Below are 17,266 nucleotides of genomic sequence, written 5' to 3' on the forward strand. Positions count from 1 at the left end.
ACAATTATCGTGGCGCTCCGAAGTCAAATTCCACATTAATGTATTCACACTTAGAATGTATGTCTTCATTGATTGAAGATATACTTACTTCGTGTGTTGCACATCTAAGTCATCAATATGCATAAGTGTTAGGATGTGTGCCTGATCACAGGACATTTGAGGATTCAGGATATTTAGCTCACACCGTAACTTGCAAAATCTCTTCTCATCCAAGGGCTTGGTGAAGATATTTGCCAATTGCTCTTCAGTGTTGACGTGTATGATATCAATATCTTCCTTCACAACATGATCTCTGAGAAAGTGATGACGAATTTCAATGTGCTTTGTCTTCGAGTGCTGAACTGGGTTGTTGGCAATCTTGATGGCGCTTTCATTGTCGCAGTAAAGTGGCACTTGCTTCAGATGAATGCCATAGTCCTTGAGTGTTTGCTTCATCCACAGAAGCTGAGCGCAGCAAGATCCAGCAGCAATGTATTCAGATTCAGCAGTGGAGAGAGATACACAGTTCTGCTTCTTTGAAGACCAACATACAAGTGATCGTCCCAGAAAGTGACATGTGCCTGATGTAGACTTGCGATCAACTTTGTCACCAGCATAATCAGCATCCGAGAATCCAACCAGATCAAACTCTAAGCCCTTTGGATACCATAATCCTAGAGTTGGGGTGTGAGCCAAATATCGAAGAATTCGCTTCACAGCTAAGTGATGCGACTCCTTTGGTGCCGCTTGAAATCGAGCACACATGCAAACACTAAGCATAATATCTGGCCTAGATGCACATAAATAAAGTAAAGAACCAATCATGGAGCGGTATACCTTTTGATCGAACTCTTTACCATTGTCGTCGGGACCCAGATGATGTTTGGCTGGCATTGTGTTGTGAAGCCTTTGCAGTCTTGCATACAAACTTCTTCAGGCAATCTTTGAGATACTTCTCTTGAGATATGAAGATGCCGTTGCGTTGTTCGTATTTGAAGACCAGGAAGAACTTCAGCTCTCCCATCATGGACATCTGATATTGCTCTTGCATCATATATCCAAACTCTTCACTGTACTTCTGATTGGTGCAGCCGAAGATAATGTCATCCACATATATTTGGCACACAAACAGTTCACCATCATATGTCTTCGTGAAGAGAGTGGGATCTAGGGAACCAGGTATGAAGCCTTTGCTCTTCAGGAAGTATTTGAGTGTGTCATACCAGGCCCGAGGGGCTTGTTTGAGGCCATACAGTGCCTTGTTGAGCTTGTATACCATGTCAGGATGTTTTGGATCTTCAAAGCCAGGCGGTTGTGCAACATACACTTCTTCTTCAATCTTGCCATTGAGAAAGGCACTCTTCACATCCATTTGATATAGAAGTATGTTATGATGATTTGCATAGGCCAGCAGTATGCGTATGGCTTCAAGTCCTAGCCACAGGAGCAAATGTTTCATCGAAGTCAATGCCTTCCACTTGAGTATATCCTTGAGCAACGAGACGAGCTTTGTTTCTGACAACTTGACCATGCTCATCTTGCTTGTTGCGGTATATCCATTTGGTGCCTATTATATTGTGCTTCCGTGGATCAGGACGCTTAACCAGTTCCCATACATTGTTCAGCTCAAACTGTTGAAGCTCTTCTTGCATAGCTTGAATCCATTCAGGTTCCATGAAGGCTTCTTCAACTTTCTTGGGTTCTGTAATTGAGACGAATGCGAAGTGCCCACAGAAATTTGCCAGCTTGAGTTGCCCTTGAACGAGTGAGTGGACCAGGTGCATTGATGCTGTCAATTATTCTGTCAATCTGCACTTCATTGGCAACACGAGGATGTACAGGGCAAAGACTTTGCTCTTGCTGATCGTTGTTGTTGGGAGGAATGTCTTCAGGCTGAGCATTGTCTTCATGTTGATCAGGTGCTGAGATGATAAGTTCTTCTTCAGGATGAGCTTCAGAAGGTATAATCTCTCCAGTTCCCATTAGCTTGATTGATTCACTAGCTGGAACTTCATCTAGCACATTTGGCAGTTGCTCTCTTTGTGAACCATTTGTCTCATCGAACCGCACATCCACTGTTTCAACCACTTTGTAATGAAGAGATTGAAGACTCTGTAGGAGTGCGAATCCTTTCCATATCCAAGCATAAAACCCTCATGTGCTTTTGGTGCAAACTTTGAGGTATGGTGTGGGTCCTTGATCCAGCACCTTGCGCCAAATACTCTGAAGTAACTGACATTTGGCTTCTTGCCAGTTAGGAGTTCATAAGATGTCTTGTTCAGAAGCTTGTGAAGATAAACACGATTGATTGTATGCATGCAGTGTCAATGGTTCAGTCTAGAATTTTCTTAGGGGTCTTGTATTCATCTAGCATCGTTCTGGCCATCTCAATTAGTGTTCTGTTCTTGCGTTCGACGACGCCATTCTGCTGTGGCGTGTACGGGGCTGAGAATTCATGTGTGATGCCCAAGGTATCAAGATATGTATCAAGGCCAGTGTTCTTGAATTCAGTGCCATTGTCACTTCTGATGTGCTTTATCTTGGCGCCAAAATTGTTCATAGCTCGATTGGCGAAGCGTCTGAAGACATCCTGCACTTCAGTCTTGTAAAGGATTATGTGCACCCAAGTATATCTAGATAATCATCAACAATGAAGCCATAGAGGCAAGCAGTAGTAGTAAGAGTTGAGTAATGAGTGGGACCGAAAAGATCCATGTGAGCAGTTCGAAGGGTTGAGTAGTGTCATGATTGTCTTCGAGGGATTTGGCCCTCGTCATCTTTCCTGCTTCACAGGCACCGCATAAGTGATCCTTCTTGAACTTGACGCCCTCGATGCCTATGACATGCTTCTTCTTTGCAAGGGTGTGGAGGTTCCTCATGCCAGCATGCCCTAGCCTCCGATGCCAGAGCCAGCATTCTGAAGCTTTTGCTAGAAGACATACTGCAAGCTGTGGTCCTGCTGAGAAATCTACCACGTACAATCATCTTTCCGATACCCTTCAAACACTAGAGACTTGTCAGATTCCATTAGTACCAAGCAACGATATTTTCCAAATATTACGACATGTTCAAATCGCAAAGCATTGAGACAGACATTAAGTTGAAGCCAAGGGATTCAACAAGCATGACTTTATCCATGTGTTGATCCTTTGAGATTGCAACTCTACCTAGACCCAATACCTTACTTTTACCAGTGTCAGCAAATGTGATGTGGACTCTTGTCGGATGGACGTAAGGTTGAGTCCATAAGAAGGCTTCTTTTGCCAGTCATGTGATTTGTACACCCGTCAATAATCCATTCTGAAGATGAAGACGCTGGTGTCGTACCCTACAGTGCAGTTAGGGGGATAGGCTTCACGAAGAGAATTGTGAAGCAAAAACATTTGACGAACCAGTGGGTTATGAAAACTTAGATCCAGATTAGGACTAATAGGGAGAGTAGCATGCGATTCAGGAACGAAGTACATAATGATGCCATTCGGGCATTTGATCTTGCGCCCTACAAGATGTTTAAGGTCCCCAGCAATAGCGTCAGAAGTTTGGTTTTCTGCTGGAGACCTTTCCCTGCAAAAGAGAGTTAAGCTTTCTTAGCCACCCACATCTTCAAGGGTGGCTTAGAAGCAATAAGTCTAAGTGCAGCATCTGAGAATTTTGGCTTTGGAGCCCTAGCAAACAGTCTAGGCAGGCAGGATAGTACTCATAAGAATAAGGCAGAATAGTTCTTGGTCTTATGAACATGACGGTTTGATGAACGCTCTCATATTCATATGCCTGAGTATGGTTTCCCTGCAAAACATTTGCGTTAGTGCGACTCAGGTGAGTCCTCTGTTTGTATGAAGCCTTTGGACCGTATGTAGCCTTTTTGAGGTTTGTCTTCTTCAGTGAGGTGTCATGAAGACATTCACAGGAAGATTTTCCAGACACTTTTCGGAACCCAGATCTTCTTCATAGGCGGTCCATTCCTGCAGTTAGTACCAATGTACCTGGCAAACACTTCACCATTCTGATTCTTAAACAGTTTATAGTTTGCATCAAAGGATTCATCAATGATAATGGGGTTAGCACAAGTGAAGCCAGATAGATTGGATGGATCTGCTGAAGGTTCCTTTGCAGCAACCCATGTGGTTTTGGGGTACTGCTCAGGTTTCCAGTAAGAGCCATCTGCATTTATTTTCCTTACGAACCCAACACCCTCTTTCCTAGGGTTTCGGTTCAGAATCTGCTTCTTGAGGACATCACATAATGTCTGATGTCCTTTAAGACTTTTGTACATCCCTGTTTCAAGCAATGTCTTCAACCTAGCATTCTCATCAGCAATAGCAGTGGTATCCTCAGCAGAGGGGTTAGTTACCACATCAACAGTTGAAGATATTGCAACAGTAGCAGCAGTAGAACATTCAGCAACAGAAGTAGCGTTATCACGCTCAATGCATTTAAGACATGGTGGTTCAAATCCTTCCTGAGGGAACTGATCTGTTGGCGCGAAGTGAACTCGTTTTCCTTTTGAAGATCTTCATGAGCCGCTCTCAATTTCTCAAGTTCTTGCTTCCTTTGAAGATAATCATAGGAAAGCTTTTCATGAGTTGTTGAGAGTATCATGACGTCTTCAAGTTCCTGATACTTGTGAAGATTTTTTATGTCTTCAATTAAGGACTCAGATCGAGTCATTTCAGCGTCCAACAGGTCATCGCTTTTCTAACAGTTTTTGAATATGTTCCATAGCTTTTGTTGTTCAGTTGCAATTTTAGCAAGTGTTTTGTAGCTGGTTTGGAACCACAATCAGAGTCATCTTCACTGGATGTTTGATAGTGAGTAGTGCGTGGAGTTTACCTTGGCACCGCGTGCCATGAAGCAGTAGGTGGGAGTGGAGTCCTTGTCATTTGCATCGGCGTCGGTGATGAAGTCATTGTCTTCAGTGTTGAAGATGGACTTGGCAACGTATGCTGTAGCCAGACTTGCAATGCCAGAATCAGACTCCTCCTCAGACTCCACCTCTGCCTCCTCAGAAGCGGACTCCTCCTCTGAATCCATTTCCTTGCCAACAAACGCACGTGCCTTGCCAGATGAGCTCTTCTTGTGTGATGAAGACTTTGAGGAAGACTTGGAAGAAGACTTTGAGTATTTCTTCTTCTTTTTGTCGTCGAGTCATATTCCTTGCTCTTCTTCTTCCTTCTGTTCTCATTGTCCCACTGTGGACACTCAGAGATGAAGTGTCCAGTTTTCTTGCACTTGTGGACATGTTTTCTTCTTGTAGTCATGAGCAGAAGCTTCATCATTCCTTGAGCTTGATCGTGAGACTTTCTGAAGCCTTTCTTCTTGGTGAACTTTTGGAACTTCTTCACAAGCATTGCAAGTTCCCTTCCAATGTCTTCAGGATCATCAGAACTGCTGTCAGATTCTTCTTCAGATGAGGAACAGCTTTTGCCTTCAAGGCACGAGTTCGCCCATAGTTTGGACCGTAGATATCTCTTTTCTCAGAAAGCTGAAACTCATGTGTGTTGAGCCTCTCAAGTATGTCAGGGGATCGAGTGTCTTGAAATCAGGACGTTCTTGAATCATCAGGGCTAGGATGTCAAACGAACTATCAAGTGATCTCAGAGCGTCTTGACGACTTCATGTTTGGTGATCTCAGTAGCGCCGAGGGCTTGAAGCTCATTTGTGATGTCAGTGAGTCGATCAAATGTGTGCTGGACATTCTCATTGTCATTTCGCTTGAAGCGGTTGAAGAGGTTGCGAAGAACGCTGATTCTCTGATCTCTCTGGGTTGAGATGCCTTCATTGACCTTGGAGAGCCAGTCCCAGACCAGCTTGGATGTCTTCAAGGCACTCACACGGCCATACTGTCCTTTGGTGAGATGACCACAGATGATATTTTTGGCAGTAGAGTCCAGTTGAGTGAACTTCTTGACATCAGCAGCAGTGACACCTTCTCCAGCCTTGGGAACGCCATTCTCGACGACATACCATAGGTCGACGTCAATGGCTTCAAGATGCATGCGCATCTTATTCTTCCAGTAGGGATATTCAGTTCCATCGAAGATGGGGCACGTAGCGGAGACTTTGATTATCCCTGCAGTCGACATAGCTAAAACTCCAGGTGGTTAAACCGAATCACACAGAACAAGGGAGCACCTTGCTCTGATACCAATTGAAAGTGCGTTATATCGACTAGAGGGGGGGTGAATAGGCGATTTTTATGAAAGTCTTCAAAACGTGGAGTTATGAAGACAAACAGTAGAGATATGCCTATTACTATGCAGCGGAAGTTAGACTACACTAGGCAAGCCATGGTCAAGTATCAACAGAGTGAAAGCACAGTGACAAATAGCTGTAGTGTAATAAGGATCAGGTAGGAAGATATTATGAAGCCAAACAGATCATACACTCACGTTGTGAAGACAAAAGATAGAACAGACATGCAATGACTTCACAATGAGTGATCAGTAAGTAAAAGGAAGTGAAGATGAAACCAGTGACTCGTTGAAGACAATGATGTGTTGGACCAGTTCCAGTTGCTGTGACAACTGTACGTCTGGTTGGAGCGGCTAGGTATTTAAACCTTAGGACACACAGTCCCGGACACCCAGTCCTGAACACGCAGCTCAGGACACCCAGTCCTCACCGTATTCTCCTTGAGCTAAGATCACATAGACCTCGCCCAATCACTCTGGTAAGTCTTCAAGGTAGACTCCCAAACCTTCACAGACTTCGTTCACTGGCAATCCACAATGTCTCTTGGATGCTCAGAACGCGACGCCTAACCGTCTGGAGGATGCACAGTCCTCAAGTGTAATAAGTCTTCAGATCACACAGACAAGAAGACTTAAGTGATGCCCAATTTACTCTGGCTCTGGGTGGTTAGGGCTTTTCTCCTCGCTAGGAATTTTCTCTCAAAGGCTTCGAGGTGGGTTGCTCTCAAACGACAAAAGCCGTGCACTGAAATCTGAGCAGCCAACCGTTTATGGTTGTGGGGGTGGGCTATTTATAGCCACTTGGCAACCCGACCTGATTTGTCCGAAATGACCCTGGGTCACTAAGGAACTGACACGTGTCAACGGTCAGATTTTCAAACTCACATGGCAACTTTACTTGGGCTACAAGCAAAGCTGACTTGTCCGACTCTGGACAAGATTCGCTCTCATAGTCTTCACTCGAAGACATAGGTTTTTGGTTAGGCATCACTTCAGTCATTCTGACTGGTTCTCTTGGACCCCACTTAACAGTACGGTGGTTCCTATGACTCAACACAAAAGAAAAAGAACTACGAAAGATCTAAGTCTTCGAGCTCCATAGGCTTCATGTGTCTTCTCTTGTCATAGTCTTCAATGTGAATATCTTCATATACCACCTTTGACTTCAATGTCTTCATACATTTTTAGGGGTCATCTCTGGTAGTAAAACCGAATCAATGAGGGACTTCTACCTGTGTTATCCTGCAATTCTCACAAACACATTAGTCCCTCAACTAGGTTTGTCGTCAATACTCCAAAACCAACTAGGGGTGGCACTAGATGCACTTACATGGTGGTTCGTGAAGACATTCATGTGAAGATAATGACATGTGAAGACATTCATTGAAGTCAATGGAGTACGAAAACATAGTTTCTTTGTAGTTTCATTTTCTTCTTTCTTGAGTCATAGGAACCACCGAACTGTTAAGTGGGGTCCAAGTGAACAAAGTCAGAAAATTGATGTGATGCTCAATCCAATCCTATGTCTTCGAGTGAAGACAATGAAATCTTATCTAGAGTTGGATGAGTCAGCTTTGCTTGTAGCCCAAGTCAAGCTGTGCGTGTGTTTGAAATCCGACCGTTGGACACGTGTCGGTTCCTTAGTGACCCAAGGTCATTTCGGACATATCATGTCGGGTTGCCTCCTGGATATAAATAGCTCACCCCCTACACCATAAATTGGTGGCTGCTCAGAGTTAGTGCACGGCTTCTGTCGTTTGAGAGCAACCCACCTTCGAAGCCTTTGAGAGAGAAACCTTGCGAGGACAAAGCCCAAAACACCCAGCGAGCCAAAGAGTGTTAGGCATCACTGAAGTCTTTCTGTGTGCGTGGTCTGAAGACTTATTACACTTGAAGATTGTGTATCTTCCAGTCAGTTAGGTGTCGCGTTCTGAGGATCCAAGAGTCATTGTGTATTGTCGGTGAACGAATTTTGTGAAGGTTTGGAAGTCTACCTTGAAGACTTACCAGAGTGATTGGGCTAGGACTAAGTGTCCTTAGCTCAAGGGGTCTTCTGAGTTCAATCTCAGCCTCCCTAACCAGACGTACAGTTGTCACAACAACTGGAACTGGTCTACCAAATCATTGTCTTCGTCAAGCAACTGGTTCTTTCAGTTCACCCTTACTGTTTAGCTTCTTGAAGTCATTGCTTGGTTGTCCTGTTTGACTTCACTGTGTGAAGATATTCTCTCTGATTGCATAATTGGCTTCATACTGTCTTCCCATTCTGATCCACCCTACCTAGCTGCTATTTCTCTTCGTGCTTACTCAGTACTATTTCCTAGACCATGGCTTGGCTAATGTAATTTATCTTCCGCTGCATACTATGTAGGTTCTATTTGATTGTCTGTCTTTGAAGACATTGCCTTGTCTTGAATACTTTCATAAAAATCGCCTATTCACCCCCTCCCCCTCCAATCGATAACTAGCATTTTCAGTTCTTTAGGGCCAGTCATGAGAGAAACCGACATTGCAAGGGCACACCGGATCTCCAAGGAAATCTGCCGTGGGGATGACCTCTCGTCCCCAGAACCTCGCGTCGCATGCCGAATTGGTCGGATGGCACCCGTTGGACTCCCATGCCCAGGTAACGGTATCTGCCTGTGTTTGGTGTAGCTCGAAGCCGTCCACTCATGCCCATAGTTCAACTTCAAAGTACTCCTGTAACAGATCCGCCGAGAGTTTTGGGCCGATGCCAGCTGCCCAAGTGCCCTCCTCCAGGGCCTGCTGGACTGTGCGCGTGGATCTTGCATGCTTGGCCACCACGTTATATAAGTTTGGCGCTATCTCCTGCACTCTCAGCCCATGTAGCCATTGATCCTCCCAAAACATGGTCGACCTCCCGTCATGTACAGTCGATTTTGCTGCCGCTCAGTACAGTTGCATGGATTCCTCCAGGACATTGATGTTGAATTCTACCCATGGTCTCGACGCGTCCGATCTTTGCAACCACGGCCATCGAGATTGCATCGGAATATTAAGTCGTCTTAGGTTTGGGTTGCCGAGTCCACCTGCCCACTTGGGTGAGCACACATTCTCCCATGCCACCGACATTGCCTGCCATTGTCCTGCGCTTTAGCGCATCAAAGAAACCCTCGGCAAATTTTGTTCATCGCCGTAAGCACACCAAAGGAACCCTCGGCAAATTTTGTTCATCGCCGTAATCATCTTCTATGGCAGCTCAAGAGCTATCATCGTATGAATCGGTATTGCACACGACACAGACTGCACCAAGATCAAACGGCCGCTCTTGGGTGGGCAAATGTCCTGCCAGCTTATCCACCAATGTGCTCAGCTGAGCTTCTTAGTTGTTACTTATAATCGTGAGCAGCTGATCAACCACAGTATTTATGGTTGGTACGTTCAATTAATGAATTGGTTTGTCCATGCTAATGGATGGAAAGCATGGACCATTTGCCCACAAAAAAGGAAAGAAATCATGGGACATTGAAAGAGAGGGCCTGCACGAGTAATCCTGCTTTCTGACAGGACCGCCTTGCCGGGGCGGTAGGTGCATCCAGCAGCAACCCAACAGCACGGGAAACCACTAGCGTTGGACGCACCTGGTTAAGCTGCAATCAAGTAGTTCCTCCATCCAAACAGATATATCTAGACGTGGGATAGTACATACTTTATCCATTACTTGCCGTCCAAATAGATATATCTAGACGTGGGATAGTACATACTTTATCCGTCTTTATAAAAGAAATGTAACTTTGTTGGAGGGTCAAACTATCTTAAAGTTTGATCGAGTTTGTGCAAGAACATGTTAATGTTTATGAAATCAAATAGATATATGACGAAAATATATTTTATCGTAAAGCTGATGCTACTAATTTGATGGCATAAATGTTCATCTATTATTGTATAAATATGATCAAACATAAAAAGTTTGACTTTCAAAGTTGAAAAAGAACGGAGGGAGTAGGTGTAAGAAGAGGAAACGGGGATTTTGTTGTCTGGTCAGGCCAGGGAAACCAACGCCAAGACCAGTCATTTTCGCCATCTCCAACAAAACAATCAATCTCCACACTCCAGTTTGGGACAAACACGGGCAACCAACATCAAACTAGAGCATAGCACTTGAAGAGCAAAATCCCTCGGCTGATCTCAACTGGCAACCAACACCCAAGATAGTTCTGCTGGATAATACATGATGATGCACCTAGAGTAGAGGAACAAAACGACACATGATGCAAAGCCAGATTCAAGTTATTACGACGACGATCCATGGCACCAACTTGGCAACAAGGTATGAAGCTACTGGGATCGGGCGGCGAAGCGCTCCACGTTGGGGTCGGACAGGTTGATCCCCACCATGGCCTCCCCGAGCCCCGCGCTGACGTTGGCCAGGATCTCCGGGTCGCTGTAGTGCGTCACGGCCTGAACGATGGCGCGGGCGCGACGCGCCGGGTCGCCGCTCTTGAAGATGCCGGAGCCGACGAACACCCCGTCGCACCCGAGCTGCATCATCAGGGCGGCGTCCGCGGGGGTGGCCACGCCGCCGGCGGCGAACTGCACCACCGGGAGGCGGCCCAGCTGCTTGGTCTGCATCACCAGGTCGTACGGGGCGGCGATCTGCTTGGCGTAGCTGAAGACCTCGTCCTCGTCCATGTTGCGCAGGGCGCGGACGGCGCCCATCACGGAGCGGACGTGGCGGACGGCCTCCACCACGTTACCGGTGCCGGCCTCGCCCTTGGTGCGGATCATGGCGGCGCCCTCGCGGATGCGGCGGAGCGCCTCCCCCAGGTCGCGGCAGCCGCACACGAAGGGGACGCGGAAGTTGTGCTTGTTGATGTGGTGGGCGTCGTCGGCGAGGGTCAGGACCTCGCTCTCGTCCACGTAGTCCACGCCGATGGCCTCCAGGATCTGGGCCTCCACGAAGTGCCCGATGCGGGCCTTGGCCATCACCGGGATGGTGACGGCGCGCTTGATGTCGCGGATGAGGGCCGGGTCGGACATGCGGGCCACGCCGCCCTGGGCGCGGATGTCGGCGGGCACGCGCTCCAGCGCCATGACGGCGCAGGCGCCGGCCTCCTCGGCGAGGCGCGCCTGCTCGGCGGTGACCACGTCCATGATGACGCCGCCGCGCAGCATCTGGGCGAGGCCCACCTTGACGGAGAAGGTGGCGGCGGCAGGCTTGGCGGAGGGCTCCACCACCGCCTTGTTGTTGCCGTACAGGGCCACCACGCCGTCGGAAGCCATTGATTCTTCTCACTCCGATCCGCCGCCGCAACAATCTTCTCTTCCACTTTGGGGGGTTTGGGGCTGGGGTTGGGGATGGATGAGATGTGGTTCTGCTCTAGTGGAGTGGTAGAGGAGAAGTGGAGCTGGACTTGACTTGCAACTGGACACGCGGAGACAGCCGGGCTAATGGGCCATTCCTTCCGGTCCAACAATCCAATTTTATCCTAGCCATTATCTCGGTTGCCCAAAGCGAACCAACGTGCTGGAAATCAAGCATGTACTGAATGTACAAAATGAAAAGCTCTCTGAAAAGTACTCTTCTGATGTTGGGCGTGCAAAGGAGGGTTCTTTTAAATATCTAAAGGATCTGAAAACAAGTTCAGAGCTGGATGGAGAAGTGCTTTTGGTTGGGGGTAAGGAAGTTCTCATCAAGTCTGTTGCACAGACAATTCCCACCTATTCGATAGCATGCTTTAAGTTTCCTAGAGGGCTTTATCAACATATCAATGGGCTACTCCGCAAATTTTGGTGGGATTCAAGGAAAGGCGAAAGAAAGACAACTTGGGTTTCTTGAAAAGTTATGACTCAACCAAAGTTCATGGGCGGTATGGGATTCCGTGACATTGAGCTCTTCAATTTGGCGCTACTTTCTCGCCAAGCATGGCGCTTACTTCAGGACCCTACGTCCTTGAGTGTCCGGATTCTCAAGGCTGTTTACTACCCCACATGCTCCATCTTAGAGGCGGAATTGGGAAATTACCCCTCTCAGGTATGGCGATCAATTTTGGAAGGTAGAGATACTCTCAAGCTTGGTCTTATTAAAAGGATTGGTATGGGGGAGAACACTGACATATGGCTTGATAATTGGATACCTCGTGATTACCTATTGAAACCTATCTGCTCAAAGTCAGTGAACCCACCTCGTTTGGTTTCAGAACTTGTTGATCACAGCTCGGCATCCTGGAATCAAGCCAAGTTAGATGAGCACTTCATTGACATGGATAAGGAGGCCATTCTTAATATTCCTCTAAGTATGCGGGTGCAGGAGGACTTCTGGTCATGGCATTATGAGAAGAGGGGCATTTTTTCAGTTCGATCAGCTTATAGATTGCTGTCTGGGACAAAGAAATATCGAACCGACTGGCTGGAACATAAACCGGGCCAGTCTAATTTGGAGGCAGAAAGGAAATCTTGGAAGAAGCTTTGGGGTATGAAAGTGCCATCTAAGATCCGTGTGTTTGCATGGCGGCTTGCTCAAACTTCGCCACCTACTGGTGATGTCCGTAATCACAGGACGATGGCTGATACGCCGGCATGTGGGATTTGGCATGCGGTCCAAGACTCATGGCGTCACTCATTATTTGAATGTCGCATGGCAAAATGTGTGTGGGCACTCATGGAGGAGGAGCTGACCGACGTTGTTATCTCGAACCGCTCGAAAAATGCTAAGGTATGGCTGTTTTGGTTGTTCGACACACTGCCACCGGCAGAGCTTACTCGTGTCCTCATTACAATGTGGGCAATCTGGTGGGCACGGAGACGCGCCATACACGACGAACAATTCCAAAGTCCGATGAGCACTGCATGCTTTATTACCAAATTCATTGAGGAGCTAGAATCACTTCCATGTCGCCCTTCACTTCAGCCCAGGGGCACGACGGCAAGGCCAGAGGACATGTAGGTTAGGGTCGAGGATGTGCCTGCAAACTCAAGGGGCATGCATGCCACAGGAACGAATGCGCCTAGGGGTGTATGGCTGCCACCCGTTGAGTGTGATGCTAAAAGCAATGTTGATGGGGGTCTATCACGAGATGGAACTAAGGGTGCGGCAGTGGCTGTATGCAGAGACACATTTGGACACTATTTGGGTGTGTCGGCTGTCGTTTCAAATGGCCTTGTTGACCCGGCAACACTGGAAGCTCGAGCATGTAGTGAAGGTCTCGCACTTGCTACGGATCTGCATTTAAACTCGATTTGTATTGCCACGGATTCTGCAGAAGTGGTGTCTAACTTGGACAAGTCTGCTCCTTGCCGATATGCTACGATCTTGAGGGATATTGATCATCAACGCCACGCATTCCAGCAGTTTCAGATCATTCATGAGAAATGGAAACACAACGGGGAAGCACACTTGCTAGCAAAGGCAGCTTCCTCTCTTTCTACCGGGCGCCACGTGTGGCTTAATGTTTTGTCCCACATCGTCTGTACCCCTTTGAACATTGTTATTTAATAAAGATTATAGACCCCTCAAAAAAACGTGCTGGAAAGGAGAGTGGTATCAGGGGTTTTAAATCCTGATGCTCGTATTTATTGTGGATGGTATTTACGGTAATTTCATAATGTTTCAAGATAACATGTTGATTTGTTTTATATGAGCGCTCGTGTCCGTATTGTGTTCAAACTAAAAAAATCTCGGTTGCCTAAAAAATTAAATCAATATCTCAATCTGAATTCTCAAGTTGTTTCCCTCAAAAGAAAAAGATATTAAAACAACTAGACTCGCATATTTATTTATTTATTTTATCCGCACTAGCATATTTATTTATTTTTGCAGGTAAAAGAAGGTTCTCATTAATCAACCTAGATCAGATCAATCCAACTCACATAGTTTTACAACCCCATCTGGACTGAACTGCAACCACACTGCGGTTTTCCAACTCACATAGTTTTACAACCCCATCCTGATTGGACCGCATCCACACTGTGGTTTTAATATCCATTCGCCCTATCCTGCCTAACTCATGGCTAACATTATTTCTAGTGCGCCTAATATATCTCACCTCTCTCTCTCTGTGCTCGAAACAGGTATCTCATGCACAAGACATGCATCACGAGACTTATCAATACTCATCTAGTTAAGCTACTTCATACCTATCAGTTTCAAGAATGAATGGTAACGAGACCCACTCCAAGGTGAGTGCCACTCCCTCTCGACAAGCTCGTAGCTGGTGGCCACTCCGGCCCAGTGTTCCGGACCACAGCAATGTCTAGAATCATCCAACCCTTCGCCATTGCACGCCAGAGACTCATCACTCGAGGGCATCTACACATAGTGTGGAAACCATCTTCGCATGCCATACCACAGAGAGAGCACATTCGTTAGTCTTCAAGTGTTGTGAATGTTTATTAGCCCATGTAGCAAGTGAGTTGGAAACCAAACGCCAGGCAAAACACTTGTACCTTTGGGGAAGCAGGGCACCCCCATATGGTCTTTCAGATGGCGTGACGACCATCCACCGCCCTGCTCGATGCGCTCACCAATGGACGCTTGCGCTCGTCCATGGCGAAGTGTACGCTGAACGAACGGAGAATATGCCAGTTTTCTCCGGTGTCCAGGGAAGAACGTCCTTGGACGCGCGTGTGGGAGTCGTCATGATGTCGACGTTAATGGGGAGGGAGTATTGCCTGAGGAGGTCAAGGCGCCAGGCGCCATGCTTATCCAGCAGGCCCGACACTCTCCTGAGCCTGCAAGTGCCTTAAGGTGTGATGAGCTCACTGGATTGCTCCCGTGGCAGCCATCTGTCACGCCATATGCAGATTTGCCAACCATTCCCAACACGTCAAATTAACCCTTTTTCAGGATCCGTGCGTGATCCCTTTCCAAGTTACCAAGTGTTGCCCGAGAACACAATGTCCTTGAGTCATCCGTCCAGATAGTAGCGAGCTTTGAGTGACTGTGCGGAAAGACTACTAGGTTTAGATAGGAGGCGCCATGCCTGGCGAGCAAGTAGGTCCTAGTTGAACATTCTGAAATTACCAAAGCCTAGGCCACCGCACTACTAGCATATTTCTCTCTCAAAAAACATAAAGTATTCGGTCACAACGGAAAAGAGTGGAACTATGTTTCTATTTGAGACAACACATTGATTCACATGAGCACAATACGAGTTTTTCGTCGAGAACCCACATTGATTCACGTCGACAGAATTATTTTAAGCCTCTAGATTTGTTATTTAATATATGACATATGTTAGACGTTCGTTAGATTTTTATAACTGGATTAAACATATCATAAGATATACATAATCGGACAAAAATATATTGTATCCATCCATTCTATCTACTATATTAAGAAATATATACGGACGGAAAACAAACAAATATTCTAGATACCTGGAAATTCTACAAAAAATGGTCCATTCATCTGGTGTATCTTTTCTATCGGTAGATATGACAACCATTAGATCTTCATAATCACACCAAAAAATCACAACCATCAGATTTTTACATAAACAAATTACAACCATACAATTTAATAAAGTCACCTAAAAAACAAACCCAAGTGTTACAAAGTCTGCTAATATAGGTGTCGCATCACAAATCTTTCAAAGCCGGTTGTGAACATATCATCCACACGCATAACGTATTTTTAGTGCACTTTCAGAATTTATGAAATTAATTTCGCTATTTTAGAAACCCTAATCCATATTGGGGATTTAATTAATAGCCCGTATTAAAACCATTTGCATAAAATGATTTTCCAAACATTCATCGGTACTAGAAATATTTTCTTGTGTATAATGACCCTATTATTTTTGTGCAAGCTTCTAGATTTTTAGAATTTGAATTGGAATATGATAGAGGCAAAGGTGTCCCGTTTTTCAATTAGATGATGACTATCGTTTTTTGTGGATTAGACTTTGACGATCCGACTACGAACGTGCGAGGACGTCGCGCCTTAGCAATAGCTAAACCAACTCCAAGAGGTTATTGACCACTCCGGAGCATGATCAACTTGACCACGAGGGTCTGTTTTCTACACGCAAACGAAGAACAAGCAAGAAACTGAAATTGAAATCTGGATATTGCGAATATAAGAGGAAAGCTCTAATGATCAAGGTGGGATTCTGTGACGTCTTGGTCTGGTCGTTGAACACAAACGAAGTACGCGAAGTTGTGGCTATGGAGAACTTTAATCTAAACAAAACCCAAAATCTAAATGATGCCGTAAGGGTTGTATATATGAAGGAAGAGGGGGGAATTTTGTGACCCCTTAGAGGAGGGGTCCCAACAAACCCTAACTCTATTTCCCCACACATACGGAGTCTAAAAATAGTCTATACTGAAGTATTTCAAAATTACATGGGCCTGGCCCAATGATAAGGTGACCCAGCACCTATAATAGCCTCTGGACAAAATTTATGATGTGACATCTTGTATATTTCACCCAAGCCTTCATGCACTCATTATGGTGGCTCCAAAGTCCTGAAATCATCACTTGAAATATTGTTCTTGTTCCCCTTGCGCATGCCATCATCTCCATGCTTGATCTTGCTCCAATGTTCATCCTTCTTGTCCAAGCTAGGGCCTCCATTTGTAAGAAAAATAACTGTATCTAATTTAGGAAGCATCATATTCTCATAAACATTAGAATCGTTACCAAGAAACGAAAGTACCTGGTAATTTAATTGACGTGCGCGAGCTCTAGTAATTGTTCCAGTATGTATAGCAGCAGGGGATGTGGGTGTAACAATGGTATTGATGTCCTCATCATCCTCCCCTTCTTTAAATGAAGTCATCCTTGACGGAAGCTCATCTTCCTCACCCAAATAGGACTTCAAATATGCAATATTAAAAGTGGGACTAACCCCAAAATCTGGAGGTAGCTCAAGTTTATATGCATTATCATTTATTTTCTGTAACACCTTAAAAGGACCATCAGCACGTAGCATTAGTTTAGACTTGCACAAATGAGGAAACCTATCCTTACGCAAATGTAACCAAACAAGATCTCCAGGTGCAAAGACAACATATGTTTTACCCTTATCTCCAGCAAGTTTATATTTAGCATTCATGCGCTTAATATTTTTCTTAGTTAACTGATGCATTTTTAAGATCAATTCAGCACGTTGTTTAGCATCAAAATTAAC

At 45.6% G+C, this 17,266-nt stretch overlaps 1 protein-coding gene across 1 annotated transcript; it reads right to left on the minus strand.

Annotated features, from left to right (window-relative positions):
- Positions 1-10,292: 10,292 nt before the first annotated feature.
- Positions 10,293-11,568, minus strand: LOC125520367 (probable pyridoxal 5'-phosphate synthase subunit PDX1.1). Its single transcript, XM_048685272.1, has one exon. The coding sequence runs from the start codon at positions 11,412-11,414 to the stop codon at positions 10,470-10,472; it is 945 nt and encodes a 314-aa protein (XP_048541229.1). The 5' UTR covers positions 11,415-11,568; the 3' UTR covers positions 10,293-10,469.
- Between the last annotated feature and the right edge of the window lie 5,698 nt (positions 11,569-17,266).

Source organism: Triticum urartu, chromosome 7 (assembly GCF_003073215.2).
Source record: "Triticum urartu cultivar G1812 chromosome 7, Tu2.1, whole genome shotgun sequence".
Taxonomy (NCBI): Eukaryota; Viridiplantae; Streptophyta; class Magnoliopsida; order Poales; family Poaceae; genus Triticum; species Triticum urartu.